Raw genomic sequence first — 21,565 nt, 5'->3', positions numbered from 1 at the left:
GGTCAATATCCATGTCTTGAGGAGTCTCATCATCTATCTCCATGCATGAGCCCTTTGATTTTCTGAATGCAGCATCTTCCTAAAATGTGACATCCCTGCTAACCTCTATTTTTTTTTGACCAGGAATGTAAACACGATAGGCTTTGGAGGTTTCACTATAGCCTACAAATATTCCTCTCTTGCCAGAAGACTCTAACTTGGTTCTCTTGTCCTTGGGAATATGAACATACACAGGACAACCAAATAGTCTCAGGTGACTGATATCAGGCTTGATACCTGAGAAGGCTTCTTCAGGAGTTATATTTTGTAATATCCGATGAGGACATCTATTTTGAACATACACTGTTGTTCTAGAGGCTTCTGCCCATAGAAAAATCTGAAGGTCTTGATCATGAATCATAGCTTTTGCAGCTTCAACTATAGATCTGTTCTTTCTTTCAGCAACCCCATATTGTTGAGGGTTGTAAGGAACACAGAACTCCCTCTTGATCCCTGCCTCAATACAGAAATCACGAAAGCTTACCGAGGTGTATTCACCTCCATTGTCAGACCTTAGAATTTTAATTTTATTGCCAATGATATTTTCTACAAGAGCTTTAAACTCTTTAAACCTACCTAGGACTTCATCAGACTCTTTAGACCTTAAGAAATAAATCCAAGTCTTCCTAGAGTAGTCATCTATAAAAGTTACATAATACAAACATCCACTTAGGGATGGAATTGACATTGGACCACATAAATCTGAATGTACAAGATCTAGTATTTCTTTAGCCCTACTTTCACTGCTATGGAAAGGACTTTTAACATTTTTACCCATAGCACAACCTTTACAAGTACCATCATTTACATGAATGAGTTTAGGAATACCTTTTACCATCTTCTCCAAAGATGGAAGAGCCCTAAAGTGAAGATGTCCAAGTCTTTTGTGTCAAAGTTCGCTGGAACTTGTAGAATCATGAATAAGTGCTTGAGCTGGGAGAGTGGAGAGTTTGTATAAATTCTCATGTCAATTTCCGATCACACGAACAGTCTTGATGCTAGAGTTCTTAGGCCAAGCAAGAACTCTTCCTTCAGAAAATGCAATTTGATATCCCTTATCCTCCAAGGCTAAAATGGATACCAGGTTCCTCTTGATCCCTGGAATGACCAATACAACACTTAGATGTAGAGAAACTCCTGATTCAAGTTTTAGAGATGTAGCACCAATTCCTCTTACAGCATAGCATGCATCATCCCCAATGATGACTTGGAGATGTGACTCTTTTTCTACTAAATCAGAAAGGTACTCCTGATGACCGGTGATATGTCGAGAGGCTCCACTATCAATTAACCATGTATCACTGTCCGTAGGAACATTGCTTGATAATGCTGAAATGAAAAGAAAACCATTAGAGTACACAGGTATCTCCTAGAATACACCGCAATTTGATAGATCTCAGGTCAAATTAGCAAGAGAATAGAGCAGCACACTCAGAAAATAAAACAAAAAATTATATAAACTCTTGAAAAATATAATTTATTTAATGTAATTCAAATGTTCTTTGCATCGTTTTGCAACATTTATGTACAAGTTTTGTTGTGTTTAAACTTTAATTAGTTTTAATTAAGGCCACATATATCTGTACAATAATTAAGACATATTAATAAAATTTAACCTGCATATTATTAAGGGGGAATAAGCACATAACAAGCAAGGAAAGAAAGAGAAAGGAGGGCAAAGTGCACCGAAACTCTTGCAGGGAAATGCCACTATTAAATAATTTGTAAATTAACAAGCATTGCATAAATAAGTACATGCTTGAAAGGGCCTACAAGTAATGACAATATTGGCATCAATAGAAAAAAATACTTTCATGAAAAACAAATCAAACAATGGAAGCCTCTATTATGATTATGGAAACCCCTGTTAATGCATTAAGTAGCTTCTGCAAGATAAGATTTTCCTAACTCATTAATCTCCTCTATTCTGTTTTGATTTACTCATCTATGATATGAGATTGTCTGATTTATGCTTTCCAAACTGAATATGTTTATCAGACTGTAAATTTGATCTTGATTATGATATTGATATTGGATAAAGATGAATTAGATCGACAACCTGCTTAACATAGTTAAGCGTCGATCTAAATGCTATCGGGCTAGTAACCCGATAGCATATTAATGTCAACTCACTTATGAATCGGCATTAATATACTATCGGGGTATTAACCCGATAGCATATAACGCTATTAGTTATTGTTTACTTAGACACCGATTCATTATCGGGTGTGTTTATATCGATCCATTATAATCTGCTTTGACACCGATTCATTATCGGGTGTGTTTATATCGATCCATTATAATCTGCTTTGACACCAATTCATTATCGGGTGTGTTTATGTCGATCTGTTAACATATACAAATGGCACCTTGATTTGTTAGCATAAACACCGAAGTTTATCGGTAGACAGTCACGACCAAGTGACATCTTGGTCGGACATGTCTAGAAGACATGTCCGATCAAGGTGCCACTTGATCGTGGCTGCCTTGATATATATACATCATTCAAAAGAAAAGGAATGACATTGAAATCGATACATGTTCATCCTTCAGACCTGCAGAAAAGAAATACAATAATACTATTGTCATAGTAATAATACCAAAATTGTAAATACACAATCTAGCATATAACTTGTTCATTAAATTGGAAATTGCAATAACATTTACAACCCCGAGACTCTTCAACCCTCTTCTTGGTGTTTTTTCTTGCAACCCTCAGTTCTAAGAGAAAGATATGATACTTAGAAAATAGAATGAAATGCTTCAGGCAACAATATTACATTACCAAAAAACCAAGGACAAGGAAGGCCAACAAACAAGGCCCTTAGGCCTTCTACACTTCGAGTTCCACAGGATTCAGGAGGGTATTCCTATTTCGTAGGTCTGAATGAGTGATAAACTAATAGCAAATTGCAGACCTATGGATGTGGAAATTCTCAGATAAATGGTAATCCATTTGCTTTGCATATCACTGAGAATGAAACTAATCTAAACCTATGCTAAACAACTGAAAATTGGAAACAACTCAATATTTGATGGTGGTTCCGAAATGGCAATGTATACCTCATTATGACCAATGCCTAATTATAGGGTTACAGAGTTGGATGGACAAATACAAACATTCTTAGTGACATAATCAAGAAAAACTCATAGACCTTATCTGTATTAACAACTTATGCCAACACATTTAAATGAAACACCATGACATTCTAACTTGCAATATCCTCATCATGTACTCAAATTCATTGCTGACTGTTCAAACATTTTAGTTCTTTACCTAAAAGAAAGTAATAAACAATCAACACAGATTCAGAGAATTGAAAAACATGAATATGAGCATCCTTGATATTTATATTCCATTTGATATCCACATACAAGGTCAGGAAACAATGTCATGTAATCATAACATTCATGGCATACTTGACTAAATTAAACTGAAAATGTATTTATATCTCATCAGTTCAGACTTGTGAAACAAAGACTATTATCACTATGCCTATTTCTTCTACTCATCCCAATTTCAGACCCCTCTTGAAAATGAAGGGAATGCAAACAAGCTTCAGTCCAATTTTCAAAACAAAATCAGATTCTAACCATCAAAATTTGATATTTAACTGAAAAACACTCCAAAAACAAAGCAAAGATGCCTTTGAGTCGTTGAAGAGGAAAAACTGCATCCAGAAAGAGAGAGAAGTCTAGCAATAGACAAGATGAAAGAAAATTTTACTCTTCAATCATGTCGTTTGAACCAAATGAAATAACAAAGAAAGGAGAAACTGAAAATTAGCTGGCTGAGGCACTATAAGTTACATATTGTTACCAACTGCATGTGATTCCATTATGATTCCATAGGACACTCGTGACCCACATGGCCTGGCAAGGTTCCTACCTAAAGATAATCACAACACAAATTGAAATTCCTTTGTGGCCTCACCGTTCAAATTACCTGTTGGCAAAACTCAAAAATGTAGGACAAGCTGCAATGTAGAACAGTTTTCTTAAAATATAGCAACAATCAATTTGGTCCAAGTGACCTGGACAAGAACAAATTTAAATGAGATAAGTGGTCAATATATTCTTGGACAGCATAGGCAACAGCTGGTGTATTAGCATTCCTCATTTTGAATTCAAGTGTAAACATCTTTTCCTATTGGCTGATTGTGTGTTCAATGACCTTTTGTTCATCATTAACGAAACTTAAGGCATGGGGTAACATCTGGTGAACTTCATTTCTTCATTCGTCTTGCTCCTTAATTTCACCATTTTCATCAAAGAAAGATACAAAAGAAAAGTTTTGCATTTGATCATACTCATCAAGTTCTTCCACCAAATCCTGAAAATATTTTCCATGCCTTTTAATCTAGTCAACAATCATTGTCAGAGTATCATTGTCAATTGGAACCCTTGATGCCACCTTTTCTCTTTCTGAGTCCAACCAACCCTACAGTCGGCCATGCTCTCTAAGAGCATTGTATGTTCTTACATAAACAACCCAGAATTTGTCAACCTGTGAAATCATTTTACTGAACCTATCATTTACAAATGCAGAGGCCATGTTGAACTTGGTAGTTTTCAATTCTGCGACCTACTGCCCTTCCCTCTTTTGTGCCTTTTCTAACTTATATCTCCAAAAAGACTAGTTTGCCTAATCTTGCAAAAAGACACTTCCTATATCAATTGCCTCATGAGATGAACTTGGTAGATAAGTCACCTTATCCTTCAGTTGTGATGTCCCCTCGTCCTCGCCAATTTGGTATTCAAGGTTAGTCTATTAATGAATCCTCGTAGACTAATGATATGGATAGAGGACAATTGATTTGATGATTTTATCCTGATTCAAATGGCGCTCTAGAGCGCATTTGGTGGGAACCGGTTAATAATTATATTCTCACCAAGTCACCAATCTAGATTTACACTAGAACCAAGCAATACACCTCCTAAAAGTGACTTAACTCCATAGAGAGAGTGAGGTGCCTCCTTGCCAAGTACCCTTGAGGAGAGAGAAAAAGAAGAAACCCTAATTAGGGTGAAAGGAGATGAGAGAGTTATAAAGACATTGGGATTCATTTGTTAGATATGTTATGTTATGTTGGATTATTTCTCTTTCTTGTCTCCTGAGAGGAGCGTGGTTGAACCCTAAGGGTTAGAGCTGCTTGTGGAGACAAAAACCTCCATTAGCAACCACACTTGCAGTTGTGAAAGACCGACCAAGGGTGTGCAAGGGGGATTCTACTTCAGGGATCCCAGTTGGATTACATAGAAATCAATTTGGGAAGATTTGTTGCTGGTTGAATCTGAAGGAGCTGCTTGCTTGAGAGGCCAACTCATATTTCAGCCTATTTGGAGTGTGGGAGAGCACTTTCCTTGCATCTCCAGCATCGGAATATCAAGACGCATGTCCAGCAGATTTGAGTTTGTTTAGAACAATTTTGGGATAGTTTTTACAGTTGTTGCTGAGTGAGGTGTCTGCTAGTGTGGTTGACCCCTTTCTTGATTTTTTTATAGCTAAGGAGAGGCATTACTAAGCAATTTTATTATTGGGATAACAAGTCTTGCTCATACGAACAGATTGGTTGAAGATTACATCATATTTGGTAGGGTTTGGAGTATTTTTGACATATTTGCTGAGGGAGCAGCTTGTGTGCTAGGCCAACCTCTCTTGGGTTGGTTTGTAACAAAGAACATCACTTATTTCCAGATTTTGAGTGGTTTACGCAAGTCAAATCCATCACCAACAGTTTAGGACAATTTGCATCAGTTGGAAGCAGAGTCCTTGAGAAATTTTAAGGTGAAATTTTGAGAGTATAGCTTGCTTGACAGGCTGCACCCTCCTCGAGCTATTTTGGAACTGAAATAAACCCCTAGAGGTTGTCCTAAAGAGGGAATAGTTGCAACCACCATCAAGGAATCAGACCTAGCTGCTGAGTTATCTTGGAGAGAAAGTAAACTTGTTTAGAGCTGCTGGAAATCGGATTTTCTGAGTGACTTGGTTGGCTGACTACCTATAAATCAGACTCAGGAAAATCCTTTCTAATTCATCCAACCTCAAGTTTCAAAGGATAGCAAATCAGGTATGCCTAAATAGACTTGTAAAGTCATTTGAAGTACAAAGCTACAGGGATAATGTAATATTCAGACTTTAAATTACATCTGAAAGTTCTTTCATAGTTACAAAATATCATGATTCTATTCAGTACTAGATGTATACAATATTTGTACGAGTTCATATTTGTTTCTTCAAAAACATTGCAAACTCTTAAAAAACATATCTTCTACAACTTCTATCTAATTCTGAAAGACCACCTTCAAAGAAATATAGTATTTTTAATCTATAATAAACAAGCAGGTTGCAGTACAATACTCCACCAGGGATGAGACATTACATCAGTTTTGCAATCTCCTATCTGAGGCGTTCATTTTCAAGCTTGTATGAATCATTCTCTTTTAGCAGCTTGTCAACATGAGCTTTTGTAAATTGAGCAGCGTTGATGTTCGAATTGGTTGCTTCACTAGGATCAGTGTCTTCCAATCTATATACAACAAGTTGTCCATAAATCTGGCTTGGATCATCCACACCTAAAGGTTTCTTGCCTAGTGAGTACAATGCCCAAGTAGACAGCGTATGATCATCAGGGTGGTATCCTCATCTAGTATGAATTCTGTCTATGGCTTCAACACTCAGGCTCACATTCATTTTTAGGCTCATTCTAAGATTATCGAAAGCAATGGCAAAGCTGATATCCCATCCTAGTAGAATCATGACTCCAGCCTCTTGTAACAATGCCCTTCCTCTTTCACAAGTCATACTCTTCATTTCCTCATTCACTTTCTCTTACAATTCCTGACTTAATTGCTGATGCATCTCAGTTAAGGTTCTCTCTATCTCTTGATCTCTTTACCCTTGAATTCTAATAAGAAAGCTTTGAATTCAAGGGATCTAACAGAAGCATCATCTAAGATAAACCCGTTGCTAGCTAGATGTTTGACATCATCTCACAACTGATCAGATGGTTCTACATCAATAATATCCCTCTCCTGATGGGCTTCATAATTTTGAACAATTTGTGTCATTATTAGTTCATAATCATCATTGTCATCCTCATCCTCAAAGTCATCATAGAAAATAGTCTCTGGGGTTGGTTGAGGAGACATGCAAGTTGGAGGAGTTACTGTTTCAGCTTGAATTTGTTGCACCTCTTGTCTATCAGGAGTATCTCCCAATCAAGCAAAAACATGAGGGGGAACACCTCTCACCAATTCATACTCTTTCTGCAACATCAATTCAATTCTTCTCTTACGGTCTTCTTTTTCGGTGAATGCTCCCTTATAATGATGGATTATGCTTGATCTTCCACTCCTCTGCAGCCATTATCTTGTTGTACAGATGGATCTTCCTCATTGCAAAGTCTTTAGGCATGATCAATCATAATGTGTTCCTCTATGATGGAGGCATGCATTAAAATTACTCAAGTAATATGAAGCTTTATTTGAGACTCCAAGCCAAGGGTTTCATATCTAAAGTAACATTTGTCAATTCAAGCATTTCTATCAATGTTTCAATCATTTTTCCTTTCTAAGAATAAGCTCTCTTTTCATCAATCATTATTGTAGTAGAGGTGGGAACACAAACACATGGTTTGACTTAGGCAAGCCCCTATAAAACACAACCCTTTTCCCTCATTTTCATGTGTGCAAGTTTAGATTTGATTATAGAGAGCACTACAAGTGTGCAAACAAAACAATGCTAAACATTCACAAATTTGAAACAAAAAAGAACACCTCAACTAGGGTGCACTCCAACCATGTTTGACACTTCTAAGCTAAATTTTGGAGACCTAAAACTGAAAGACCTCTTGATCTCAAATCCAAAATATTCTTCATGCATAGAAACCTTGAGAATTTGGTGCACAAAACACTAGTCCTATATGTTTTAGGCCCAAATTATTGTCATAAGTTTGCCTCTATCTCCTCTTTCCAGATCTAAGCTACTGTGTTGGTTTTTTTGTTATGCGTTTTGTTGTTATTACTGAAATTTGTCAATTTCATATCATTTAGCCTAGATCTTAAAAAATTGATTCGTAATCTCAATTTCATTCTACTTCAACAAAAAGGAAATCATGAGCTGCAAGTACTCAACTCTCCTTTTAGGACTATAGTTGAGCCTATTTATGATTCTCAAATGCTATGTAATGAAAGTTTGAGATCTTAGTTTGCTTTCCTAGGCTAGGATTTTATTTCCATACATCTCACAATAAATCAGTATTCTTTGTAACAAATTGACATGAGCCAAATAGTTTAGCTCTCATTGCAAAGAGTTGGCCAAACTAAATAGCTTTGGTTAGTTTGTGTTCTAATGTTTGATGGAAGAGAAGTTTGTTCTAGTTAAATTCCTAGATAATTTAATCCATCTCTTTTCCATATCAAATAACTTCAATCCTTGTAAATCAAGTCCCTTATTGCTACATATAACCAACATTTTTTTCATTACCTTAGATTTAATCAACTAAATAGGTGTTGTAAACGTACCAATGATTCAATTATATTGAGGTAAAAATAGCATTAATTTGAAAACAATGATATCACTATTGTTCTTGATGGTAGTTAACCTTTCATGAATTTATTCAACTAAAAAGTGTCCAAAGTCAAAAGGTCGAGCACCATGACTCTGTATGTCAGCTGCTAATACCATAGGAGCCAATAACATGTTTGCACAAGCTTCTAACCCCAAGAATTGACATGCTGAATAATAAGCATATTGTAAGTATTCTTCAAACAATTCAACAAAGGGAGATTCCTCCTTATCACTAAATACTCTTAGTTTATTGTTACCATCCCTCGGCCTATGTAATGGCAGCCTCCACCTCTTATAATCGGTTTTCATGCGATGGTATTCCTCACGAAGTTCCCCAATTGTGAGCTTCAAATCCAGGCTTTTATCCAACCCAAACACCTAACAGATGTAATTTCTTGTAACAAGGACAAAAGATGATCCATCTACAGCATAAATTGTTCTCATTTTCAGATCATATCTACTGGCTATCACTCTTAAGAGTTCTACATTCACAAACACATTAGGAGCCACCAATCCAGCCAAATTCAATAACCATGGGTGGCATACAAGCTTGTCTCGGTACATCTTCCTATAGTGTTATCTGAACATACCATAGCCCCTCTCTAGAGTTAAGATATCTCCTCGGCCTTGCTATTTACCCTCTAATTTCTCAGCATTCGGATTCAAGCTCGCACTTCTCCTTGTCATAGGGCCAAAGCCAAGCAACTAGCCAATCAAATCTTGATTGGCCTGCCTAGACTCTTTCTTTTGTCTTTTGGGTTTTGGTTGAGACAGGCCTTCAAACAAACTAGCCATATTTGGTTATACTATGTCTTAACTCAAGAACACAATTCTCCTCTAGAACAAATAACCTCCACACTGAGGAACCACGACCAAAGCCTAGAACAAAATTCTACTATCTTTCATAGGCAGAAAATCAAGAAAATGCTAGCTCAAGCTTTCAAGTACTTAATAATTTATGGCATTTCGACACCTCTGCAATATTCATGAGCTTCGAATTCCTTATTTGCAATTCTTCACTAGCTTCTTTTTCGCTCACTTTCATGCATCTGATAGAAGTATTGTTGCAATTGAGAGTAAAACCCGTTTAGAACTTCGTCACAACATATCTCATAAATACTCACCCATGCAACAGTCACCCGATTTAGAACTTCGTCACAACATATCTCATAAATACTCGCCCATTGAACAGTCACCACTGTCGGTAAATCCTCTGAAGTAATTTGAATATCCACCATTGATCTTAAGAATCGATGATTATTGGCAACACTTGAAATCATTGCCTCAATATAGTCACCACAAAAGTCAACATCGGGGATCAAAGAAACCCATAAAACGTTTCTTCGAAGTAGTGGAGTCTCCTCAATGAAATATATATGCCATGTCTATCGGACATTGAAGAGACCACAAAACAATCTATACGAACTAACAAAGTCTCTTCAACAAGCAACGGCAATAAACCTTCATCGGAAATTGAAGAGACATAAAAACAATCTCTCTGATATGAGCAGTGTCTTCGATAAAAACAGGCCCCACCATACCTTCCAGTGGACACATCACCTCTTCAAAGATCAAAGTGACCTTAGAACCATCACTTCGATATAAGCATGTCTTCCTGATATACTTTGAGCCCACCATGTCAATGTTGATCAAAGAGCGAAGAGAACTCATAGCTATTGCCTTGATACTAACAAGTCTCTCTAATCAAACATGGGCCCACCTTACCTTAACCATTGCAACTACCCATCAAAGATTGAAGAGACTAAACAACTATCTCATCGATTTACATGGTCTCTTCAATGAGCAAGCACTTAAGAGATAATATGAGATGCAATACTCACTACACGTTTCACCATGATAATACTTAGGATGTTAGGACCCACGAGGACTTAAAAGGTTATGACCTAGGCGGGACTTAAAGTAATAAGATATGTGACATATTCCCAGTGCGCGGGGAGGGGTCCGTAAATGCAACGTAAAAGGAGACATAAAATGCTTATTAAGGCAAGTGGCTACTGGTAGGCACAAGTCAATGAGAGAATACAATCAGTTTGAGAAAGGCATAATAGGCAACATAAAGATGAACCTGTTGTCATTTTATGACACCATTGGTCCATCAGTGAGAACCGATCAGAGATATGTTCCATGGACCAGCGTTGCCCAGTTGATCAAGGAGAAAAGCAATGGAATTATGAAGTGTGAAGTGTTGTCTTGTAATAAGGAAGTTCCTAAGTCTTCCCAACTTCGCTGACCCCTGTCTCCGAAGTTACCCCGGAACTCCGGAACCCCCAGGTTCCCAAGTTCCTTGTCCTTCAACCCCGGAACTCCGGAACCCCCAGGTTCCCAAGTTCCTTGTTCTTCAACACCGTGACCCCGGTCTGCAAAGTTCCCCAACTACGGTGACTCCGGTCTCCAAAGTTCCCCAACTACGGTGACTCCGGTCTCCAAAAGATCCGCAGGATAGCAATATGCAGCGGTTGTTGGACAGTCATATCCATCATGCATCTTTTTCCAATGGCTGCCCTAGAACCTGAATTTGTTCTCACTTGCGCCCATCGCTTTGACAAGGACACAAGAACCATTAAAAATGATGATGGTGAAACAATAATCCGCCTTGACGCAAACATAATTGAAAAAGTCTTCAGAATACCACCGGCACCTGTTTATATGGAAATCTCCAAAGATAGTGCAGCTGAGTACTATGTCAAAAGGGAAAAAGACTGTAAACGTCATATTAACAAGTGGATTCATGAGCCACCTTCCGCCTTCTCGAGATGGGCTAAGTTGTACCGCTGTGACTTCAAGTGGGATATTGGAGACATCATAACTCTCCTCGGCAAGGTGATGGGTCTTGAACACTCCAATGTTTTTGAAGCCTGGATGTACCAGTTCATCATGTTCATAAGGCAGTCCCATCATATATCATGGGGAGAGATTATCAACGATGCCTTGTGCGAGCAACTTGCAGCAGTCCCTTCCACCATGACTTTCTATATGAATTCATACTTAGTGTATTTGGCAGCATCACTCAGACATTTCCCTGGTCTTTCTACCAAGGGTGACCGCTCGCTTATACCTGTATGGGAATACTATGATCACCTACCTTTGAGACCCAGTAGATTGCATTTCAGAAGAGTTCAAGATGCATTCTTCGGTTACTTCATGTGCCATTTTGACATAACTCTGAAGAATAGAAGGGTATCAGATGAGGCATGGGAAAGAGTGAATGAGTATGGGTGCTTGTTTCTTCAATTCCCGACCTTTACCTATATGAGAGTTGGATGCTATAGTGGGCAGCCATACATGCTCCCTAGATACCCGACTGATAAGATCATACTTATGGAGTTGGGAAGACATATCATGGCTGTGCACGCCCATCAGTCTATCAGACATAAGGTCGGAATGGGGATTTCTATAACAAACCCATTGAAAATTGGCCGGTATTCTCTTGTCACATCCATCAAAGCCAAAGCTATGGAGACTAAGATGCAAGAGATTAAACTCAAAAGGTTTAAGTCTAGGGAAGATTTTGATTACTGGGGTATGAAGGAAAAAATCAAGAAATCCTTCATACATGTGCATCGTATTGAGGATATATGGGTAGATCTCCGTACAGCAATGGAGGTTCTCAAGATGGATTACTGTAGGCTTACTGTTGAGCAAGTTATTGATTTGAACTTGGTGGATATTCCACAATGGATGATTGATGATGGGCATGTACTTGATCCTGAATATATTTCATGAAGGGTTGAAGAAGCTCCACTTCCTTTAATCCAATGGTCGCATAAAGAATGCACGTCCATTCTTGAAAGATTTCAGCCTATCTTGGCTAACACCAACACTTGGCTCAAAGGTAATGGTGTTAGACTCATCAAAATCAAGGTTGGAAAAAAAGATGATTCTATGGGGCCTCTTGGATGTAAGTCTAAGATTCAGATTGACAATAAGAACGGTGCATCATCTTCTAGTACCAGGATCAAATTGCGAGTTAGTCGAACAGTAGTGCTTCCTCTTGAGGAGGCGACAGTTCGTGGAAAGGAAAAGTCACGGTTTCATGTTCAGGTGATCGATCTTGATAATCCAGAAAAAAGGGCAGCAATCTAATGATGCTCCTAAGTCTCCAACTTTGGACTCACCTCATGAGATTCCTTCCTCAGTTTCCATTGAGACACCCCTTTCTCCTCCAAACAAAATGGTGGAAGAATCTCCTCAGAATGTCGTTCCTATTTCAGCATACGAGCCACCTCCTGATCATCAACGAGAGAGTGTGCTTGAAATTCCTGAGGATACTCCTGCATGTATCCAGTTGTCAGAGATTGATACCTCCACTTCTGGTTTTGAAGAATTTATGAGGCAATCTCCATGCCCATTCGTTACTGAGCAAACCATGGTCGCCATCCAAACAGATACTCCTCCTAGGACGACCACAGTTGTTCAAACAGAATCTGCTTCTCCTTTGCTCGCAGCTGTTACTGAAGGAGAGTTGATGGCTTTACCTCCATGGCTTAGTTCTTTTACTCCAAATAGGAAGAAGGAAGAAATCTGACCTGATGCCTTTGATTATCAGCGACTTAAACAGTCTAGACCCAAGGTTGCTAAAAAGCCCAAGACTATCTCAAGAGTAACTGTTGATAGCAACAAGATGAAAGTGGTTGAAATTGTTGAGCCTCTAGCAGATAAGCCACTTGAAGAGATGTCAGCTACTGATTACAAAGTCACAAGGGTAGAATTGGGCAAGCAAACGCATGAAGTGGTTAAACATGATGCCCAGTATTTTGTAGCCTCACTGGTTCAGCGATACGATGAACTTCTAGCTAAGAAAGATAAGCTCGAAGAGGACAACCGACAACTCGTTGCAGTTGTTCGTAAAATCACAAAACCAACTGGTGAAGTGAGTAATTCTACAAGTTCTTCTGAGGCACAGGAATGAATCCAAGGAGTTGAGAGAGCTGCTCAAAAGGTACAAGCACTGGACTCTTGGGTTGATCAGCTTCATAATCTATCTGCACAAGTCTTGAAGGAGGTTTTCCAAATGATGGCCAAGTTGAAAACCATTGAAGAACAATTGAACCAAGTTTCTAATACTTTGAAACGAAAGTTGGAAAAGGTAGAAGACAGCTTGACTATTTGGCTTAAAATTCCTCAACAAAAGTTAAGCATTCTTCTAAAACGTCAGGTAATTCCTTCAAGAGTTGTATACTTGGAATATCAGGAGCTCTTGGAGAACAAAGCCCTTGTTCTTAAGTCACTTATTGAAGACATTGATGATGCTATGAGGCTGTGAATGGAAGTTTTCCAGGATATGGTCTCTCATTGTCAGAAAGCTTCATGCACCATCATGGGTCATGATGAAGAATTGTTGATAGAAGAAAAGTTCTTTCTCATCTACAGTTGAAGATCCGTCAAGAGTGGAAAAGTGAACCATTTTCAGCAGCATCCATTCAAGCCTTAGTGACTTATCAAGGTTACTTGCGGGAAATTCAGTCTTCCTTTGAGAGAAATAATGCCACAATCCTTCGTTGCAGCGATGTTGTCATGAAAACCATGATCATGGCTAAGAACACCCATGAACCGGATCCTAATGAGCTGCAAATGATCATCCAAAAGTTCGAAGGATTCATGTCTTCACATACTGTAGCTTAAGTGTTTTTCAACACTTAGTTGTTATTTTCCAAATTTGTAATCTTTTAGTTGTAGTTTTTCTTTTGACAAGTTACATGTAAAAGCCATTTTGTAAATTGCAAGATAAGTCATTACTTGCACTTTTGTAATTACATTGAAGGCAACTACAGTTTGAGTTCAGTTAGGATTGTAGTTGAAATAAGTCTTAGTTAGTTATTGAATAAGTCTTCGTGGTTGAGAGAATCTCTCAAGTTAGTTAGGATCCTCCCACCTTTTTCTCAAGGCTCCTCTTCTATAAATACTTGAGGGGTCTATTGTAATTTTTCTCTTTTTGAAAGCAAACAAAAACTTTGCCAAATTTCGAGCAAAGAAGTCTTTGAGCTTTTGTGTGTAAATTGAAGAATTGAAAGGAATAGAAGAAAATTGCTCAAGCTTTGAGCCTTTGTGCTACATTCTTGAGTTTATGTCCCATATTTCCTTTCTTGCAAGTGTTTCTTTAAGAACTTAATCGAATCTGATTTGCAGTCTTTGAGCTGCAAGTATTGAAGATTAATTTAGTTAAAGTAGAAGTTCTATTGGGAAAAAGTTGTAAGACTTTGTTCTTACACTTGTTCATAATAGAATTTAGAAGTAGATTTTATGAGAAATAGTTGTGAGTCTTTAAACTTATACTACTTCCCATTGTTTTAAGTAGAAAAGAATAAGATATTCCAGTCTTTGAGTTATTATAAAATGTTCTTGATAGAATTAGTATAGAAAAGGGTAGATAGGACTTCACATAATCAAGTCTTAGAGCTTGATATTGTTGTCTCGTCCCGAAGGAAGTGACGAAAGCCTTTGAGCTTTCAGGAAACTTCATTTCCTTTCTCTCATTTCATTTCGAAAGTTGTTACTGTTGTTTTATATCGAATCGCTATCACTTTTCTGTAAAGAGAAAAGGATATTGTCTTTCTTGAAAGAAGAAAAAAGATTGCTGTCCCATCCTATTTTATTTTTAAAGTTGTAGTTAGATAGGGGGAGCCTTCCCTTAACTAGGAGAGTTTTACTCACACTTTGGTTGAAACCACAATTTTGTATATTTCCCCAAGTGTACAAAATTTTCAACCAACATACTTTAAAATAAAGATTTGGATCTGCATCATTTTTGGTGAACCCTAGACCCAACAAATAGTTGTTGATCCTCTCATACCAAGCTCGAGGAGCCTGTTTAAATCCGTATAAAGCATTCTTTAATTTGCACACATGTGAAGTTGCATTATGAATCACAAAGCCCTCGGGTTGTTCTAGATAGACTTCCTCATCAATAGTCCCATTTAAGAATGCAATTTTCATGTCCATCTGATGGATCTTCCATCCTTTAGCAGCTGCAATAGCTATGATTGCTCTAACAAAAGTATATCGGGCAACAGGTGCAAATGTCTCTTCATAATCAATACCTTCTTTCTGTGAGAATCCTTTGGCAACAAAACGTGCTTTATGTTTCTCTATACTACCATCTGTAGCATGTTTCATCTTGAAAAGCCATTTGGACGAGACAACAGATTTCTCTTTTGGTCTAGGAACTATATCCCAAACATTATTCTTTAGAATGGATTGGTACTCTTCTATAATAGCATCCTTCCAAACTTGATGCTTGAGGGCCTCTATAACACCAGTAGGTTCAGAATTTATGGTTTCACTCATTAATGCATCATATGTTAATTTCTGAGGCCTCTTGCTCTCTCTGAATGTTCCTTTGGGTGCTGCAAAGATTTCTGCTTCCTGTATCATCTTTTTGGCCCAAAGTGGTCTCTTGTGATTATTTTTCGGTTCCTCTTCTTGAGTCTCAGGTGGAATCTGACTTTCATTTGTAGTTTCATCTGTATACTCCCTCTGAAACTCAAGGGAAATATCCTCTTGTATCCGTTTATGTGAATCAGGTGTTTCTACCTCATCTGATCTCCTGGCCTTCTTAAAGGCAATGTCTTCTTCAAAGATGACATCTCTACTTAGCTCAATTTGTCTTTGTCCAGGTATATATATTTTGTAAGCTTTTGAGGTTTCACTGTAGCCTATAAAAATTCCTTTTCTCCCAGAAGGTTCTAGTTTCAGTCTCTTCTCTTTGGGCACATGAATGTAGACTGGGCACCCAAATATTCTTAAGTGACTAATATTTGGTTTTACACTAGTAAAGGCTTCTTCAGGAGTTTTATTTTCCAAATGTGAGTGAGGACATCTGTTTTGAATGTATACGGTTGCATTTGAAGCTTCGGCCCAGAATGAAGTTCCTAGGTTTTGATCATAAAGCATAGCTCTAGCTGCTTCTACTATGGTACTGTTTTTCCTCTCAGCAACTCCATTTTGTTGGGGATTATAGGGTACAGTAAACTCCCTCTTAATCCTTGCATGTACACAAAACTCTTTAAAAATTTCAGAAGTGTATTCTTTTCCATTGTCAGTTCTAAGTATTTTAACTTTATTTCCGAAAGAATTCTTAGTGATAGCTTTGAATTCTTTAAACCTATTAAGGATCTCTTTTGATTCTTTGCAGTTTAGAAAGTATATCCAGGTCTTCCTAGAGAAATCATCAATGAAAATTACATAATACAAAAACCCCCCTATGGAGGGTACGGACATAAGTCCACATAAGTCAGAATAAATTAATTCTAACACAGCGTTAGTTTTACTCAAACTATTAGGAAAAGTACTTTTAGTATTTTTACCCAAGGCACATCCTTTACATGCCCCATTGTGAGTTTGATTCATTTTAGGTAGTTCGATTACAAATTTATCCACGGAAGTTAGGGCACAAAAGTGAATATGGCCTAATCTTGGATGCTAGATCTCATTAGAGTCAGAAGTCTCATGTATGAGAGCTTGATTCGACTCAGTGCAAAGTTTGTAAAGGTGTCCTTGCCTTATGCCTATAGTTTGAGCTTTTTTTATGGTTGACTTCTTTGCCCATGCTAGGACTTTTCCTTCCATGAATGTAATTCTGTATCCGTCATCATCAAGGGCTGATATAGATATTAAATTTCTCTTAATACCTGGCACATATAGTACTCCAGTGAGTTGAATAATGTCCCTGGATTTCAATTTGATGGTACAGGTTCCAACTCCTTTTACTGGATGTGCGGAATCGTCCCCAATTGAAACTTCTTCGTCAGATTCTTCCATCATTGTCTCTAGGCGATCTCGGTATCCTGTAATGTGCCTAGATGATCCGCTGTAAATTACCCATGTATTTAATTTGTTTGAAACTTGATTGGATAATGTTGAGTAGAAGGCAAATTTCTCAAAATCATGGTCTATATTTGTCTTCCCTGTTTTAGCAAATGAGGCTTGTTGTTTTGTCCTGTCAGGGCACTTGACTACATAGTGTCTGTATTGGTCGCACCTAAAACACTGAATTTGTGATAGGTCCTTCTACTTGGATGAACCTTTTCCATGATAATTTCTCTTCCTTTTAAAGTTCTTCTTCTTCCCTTTCTTATGAGAATTTGTGTTGAGTACATGGATATCCTCATCTATGGATTTTTGCTTTCCCTTTGTTATTTGCCTTGACTCTTCTTGTAGACAGTCAGATCTTAATCGGTCAAACTTGGGGAGCTTGGATCTTGCGCTTAGTCCTTGAACAAAAGATTCCCATGAGTTTGGAAGACCGCCTAAGGTTATTAGAGTCAATTCCTTGCTATCAATTTCATAACCAACTGTTGATAGTTGATCCCTTAGTTTAGTGATTCTTATGAAGTATGCATTGACAGATTCTCCCTTGTTCATACTTATATTGTTGATTTGTCTTTTTAGGGCAAGGGTTGTGCATGTATTGTTTATTTCAAATGCACTTTCAAGATATTTGAACATAAGGTATGCAGTTTCATGTTTTGCCAATATAGGTACAATATGATCTCTGACTGCATCCACTATAAGTTTCATGGCTTTCTCATTGCTTTCAATCCATTGAGTTTTCTCAGGTTCATTTTCGGGCTCAATTTTCTTTTCTTTCACGAAGGAGTCTAATTTATTCTCCTTTAGAAGCATCATGATTCTTAGCTTCCAAGATATGAAATTGTTGGCTCCTTCAAGTCGATCTTCAAATCTGATCATGCTTACATTTTGAAGAATGAAGTGTGACTGTAATATTGAATAAATAATGGTCTGATATCTCCAAGTTAATCTTGGATCTTCCTTTACCAAGGCTCTGATACCATGTTAAAATAGGATTAAATTTATATCAGACATATTATTTGTTCAATGTGCAGATTTAATATCGAGAATTCTAATCCTTCAAGATGAAAGTCAACAATATGTTATTGGTGCTGGAGTTTGATTTCTAACACTGTATTTGCTGATTCAATGGAGAGAGCATAATTTTTTATTTCTATTATTTTCTCCTTTGAAATCGGTTTGTACTTATATCTTCAATAGGGGCACGTTATGTGGGGACATGTCTCCACAACGTGGAGGCATGTCCACACACAACGTGTCCCAAGGGATGCGTTTGCCTAAAGATTTGTTAACTATCATTTAACTAATTCACAAACACAACCGCTGATTTATTTATAAGTTCGATATTAATAAATGCGAACATGAATGTTTGATCAATCAATACGATCATGCAACCTTGAACTCGTTGGATGCATTAAGCCTTGGATATCCTTCCATGATTCAAGGCAGGAGAAATGACAAGGATCTGATCACATACAGATCAGAATGGAGATTCGTTCAGGTATAGAAAGACGGCATGAAATATGATTATGTTTTATTTACACAAGAATGAAGTATGTGTGTATGTATGTCAGTTCACATGGTGGACTGACATACATACATACATACACGTTTATGTAGGATTCATATTAATTCGTCATTCCAACGTCTGACCGATGCTATCATTCATCAACATTATTCAACATTTGAAAAAAACAAAAATTACAAATAGGAATGTGTCTTTACCATAGAAAACTTCAGCAAAATTTCAAGAAATGGATCTACCTAATTGTGGCACAATCTTTAGATCAAACACTCAAATTTATTGTTAAAAAGCAATCCGTCCAAGAAAAGCAATGCATTGGATATAGCCTACTCTAAGATACAACATCAATATGTGTCTTGGTCAAGCCTTTCAAGCATCATTATGTGGCACAAAATTGTTTAATTTGTGTAGGATAAATATATGGATACTAATGAGTTTTGCAAAACCTAGGATATAGTCAATGATAGTAAATCAAGGGCCATTTATACAAATGATCAAATAATAAGAATCCATTAAGAATTTGGATGGAGTTACATAATACAATATCAAATGATTATCTTTAAAGCTTGTATATGCCTTCATCTCATTCCTTGTGTTAAGCTAACATTTTACCAATAGAATTTGAAACTTTGCAATTTTGATTTGGTTGGGACCTTATACTTTACATGATGAAGCTTCTCCTTTGTAGGGAGAAAATAATTTCCAACATTAATTATGCTACACAGAAGATAATTGCTATGGTCTGTTCATCACACATTTGTAAAGAGAAATGCATAGTATTAAACAGATGAGAATCATGTTATGCATGGTTGATCAAGCAATAAATCAATTAATAATTAACAAAGTTGGGGAAAAGGATAAGAAAGTCAGAGGATCAAATGTTTAGTCTCTTGATTGACATTAGTTTGAAACTTATCAATGCTCTCTTCCAAAAAACTTACTCCTCCACAAAAAAATGTTCATTTTTAATGAGATCAAAGTTTAAATAATGGTTTGGAAATTGAGTAAGCCAGCAGAATATGGTTTCCAACTTTCTCTATTAACAGTAATTTGAATGTTCACAGACAAACAACAAACCCATTAAGCATCACATAGGAAATACAAAATTGCATAAAAGCGTAACTCTTACCAGGATCAAGAGGAAAGAAAAGACCATATGGTTTTAAGTATTCATTCAACTCCATCCATCCAATGCCTGGCTCTACTACCACGTCCATATCTTCTACATGCAATGCTTTGACATTCTGAATGATATATATAAAGATCAAGATTATTATGTTATTGAACTATTGATTAAAATCTTATCTGAGGAAATAAATAGTTGCAAGGAAAATACAAAATGCAAAAATCTATCACTCAATTCATATCTAGTTGTTCGGATATGATCACAATCTCATCCAAACACTTAGAAAAATATGCATGTGATGGGATATATTAGTTCCTCATGCAAATTCGATTAAAAATGGTCACACCCTGATAAGAAAAACAGCTATCTACATCCACACAACTGACCACTTTTGTACACTTAAATCACAAGAAGTTAAGAATGTTCGTCCCACAGTTATACTGAGAGGAGGGAGGTGAATCAGTACGACACACTTTTTCAGATTTCAATTTCCACACTATAAGGCCAAATAACACAAATACACAAAGCTGATATAAAAGCTTTAAATATCTTATTATGTATATAAAGATTTATATAATTATTACGATTGGTAGAGGCACCAACCCCTCATTCACTTTGTGAGCACCAACTCACTAGAGGCACCAACCCCTCATTCACTTTGTGAGCACCAACTCACTAGAGGCACCAACCCCTCGTTCAGTTTAGAGGCACCAACCTTTCATTGAATTTAGAGGCACCGACCCCTCCTTCAACATAGTATTCACAAGAGTTATAATTCTCTTTTCAATTTGATATGCTTCACTCAAATCTGCAAAAAGTCTGATCACCAGTTCTGTTATTTCTTTCTTTAAATCTGTCACAACATATACACAATGTCTTTTCTACAGTCTGTACCAATATATTCTTCAAATCTCCTCGGAACTAATTATAATTTCTTCATATAATTCTGTGTCATTAAATCTGATATAATTCAGACTGAACGTGGTGTATGCAACCTCCAAAATTATTCACTTAAAAAAAAACTCCTACATATCTACATAGTGAGCCTTCAAATATATATGCTTCTACACAAAAAGACATGCCTTTTATTCATTAAAGGGACACACCTTTTGTTAACCCGTGGCAATTAGGAACCGAAACTAATATTCATATCTTGTTTTATTCCAACCATTGAGGTAATCTAATCCACCGGTCATTTCCCTTCATATATATCTTTGTTTATTTTACAATACACCTTTTCATGAATCGTATTTTAGAGTCATTAGCAAATAAAAACAAATTTACTTAGGATCGTATCTTTTTGCTGTGTCTCTGATGAATCGTTAATTAAACCCTTTCATATCGCATCTATTACTTTTCAGATAAGACAATTTTTTGTATTTTATAGGAAGTGCTGCCTTATCTTATAGTCAATCCCTGCCTTGTGGAATCGCAGCCTTGTCTTTTTATGTTCTTATTAACTTTTACTAAACCG

At 37.0% G+C, this 21,565-nt stretch overlaps 1 protein-coding gene across 4 annotated transcripts in view; it reads right to left on the bottom strand.

The window, feature by feature from the left end:
- Positions 1-21,565, bottom strand: part of LOC131065840 (D-lactate dehydrogenase [cytochrome], mitochondrial) — a 283,265-nt gene that overhangs the window by 172,239 nt on the left and 89,461 nt on the right. For all 4 annotated transcript variants that reach the window (XM_058000480.2, XM_058000478.2, XM_058000477.2 and 1 more), the window contains exon 6: positions 20,095-20,209. In XM_058000480.2, coding sequence (XP_057856463.2) covers positions 20,095-20,209 — 115 coding nt within the window. The remainder of the gene's footprint in view (positions 1-20,094; positions 20,210-21,565) is intronic.

The sequence above is a fragment of the Cryptomeria japonica genome, chromosome 6, assembly GCF_030272615.1.
Source record: "Cryptomeria japonica chromosome 6, Sugi_1.0, whole genome shotgun sequence".
NCBI classification, from domain to species: domain Eukaryota; kingdom Viridiplantae; phylum Streptophyta; class Pinopsida; order Cupressales; family Cupressaceae; genus Cryptomeria; species Cryptomeria japonica.
The sequence above is the reverse complement of the archived record's forward strand: the minus strand, read 5'-3'. Positions and strand labels throughout refer to the sequence as shown.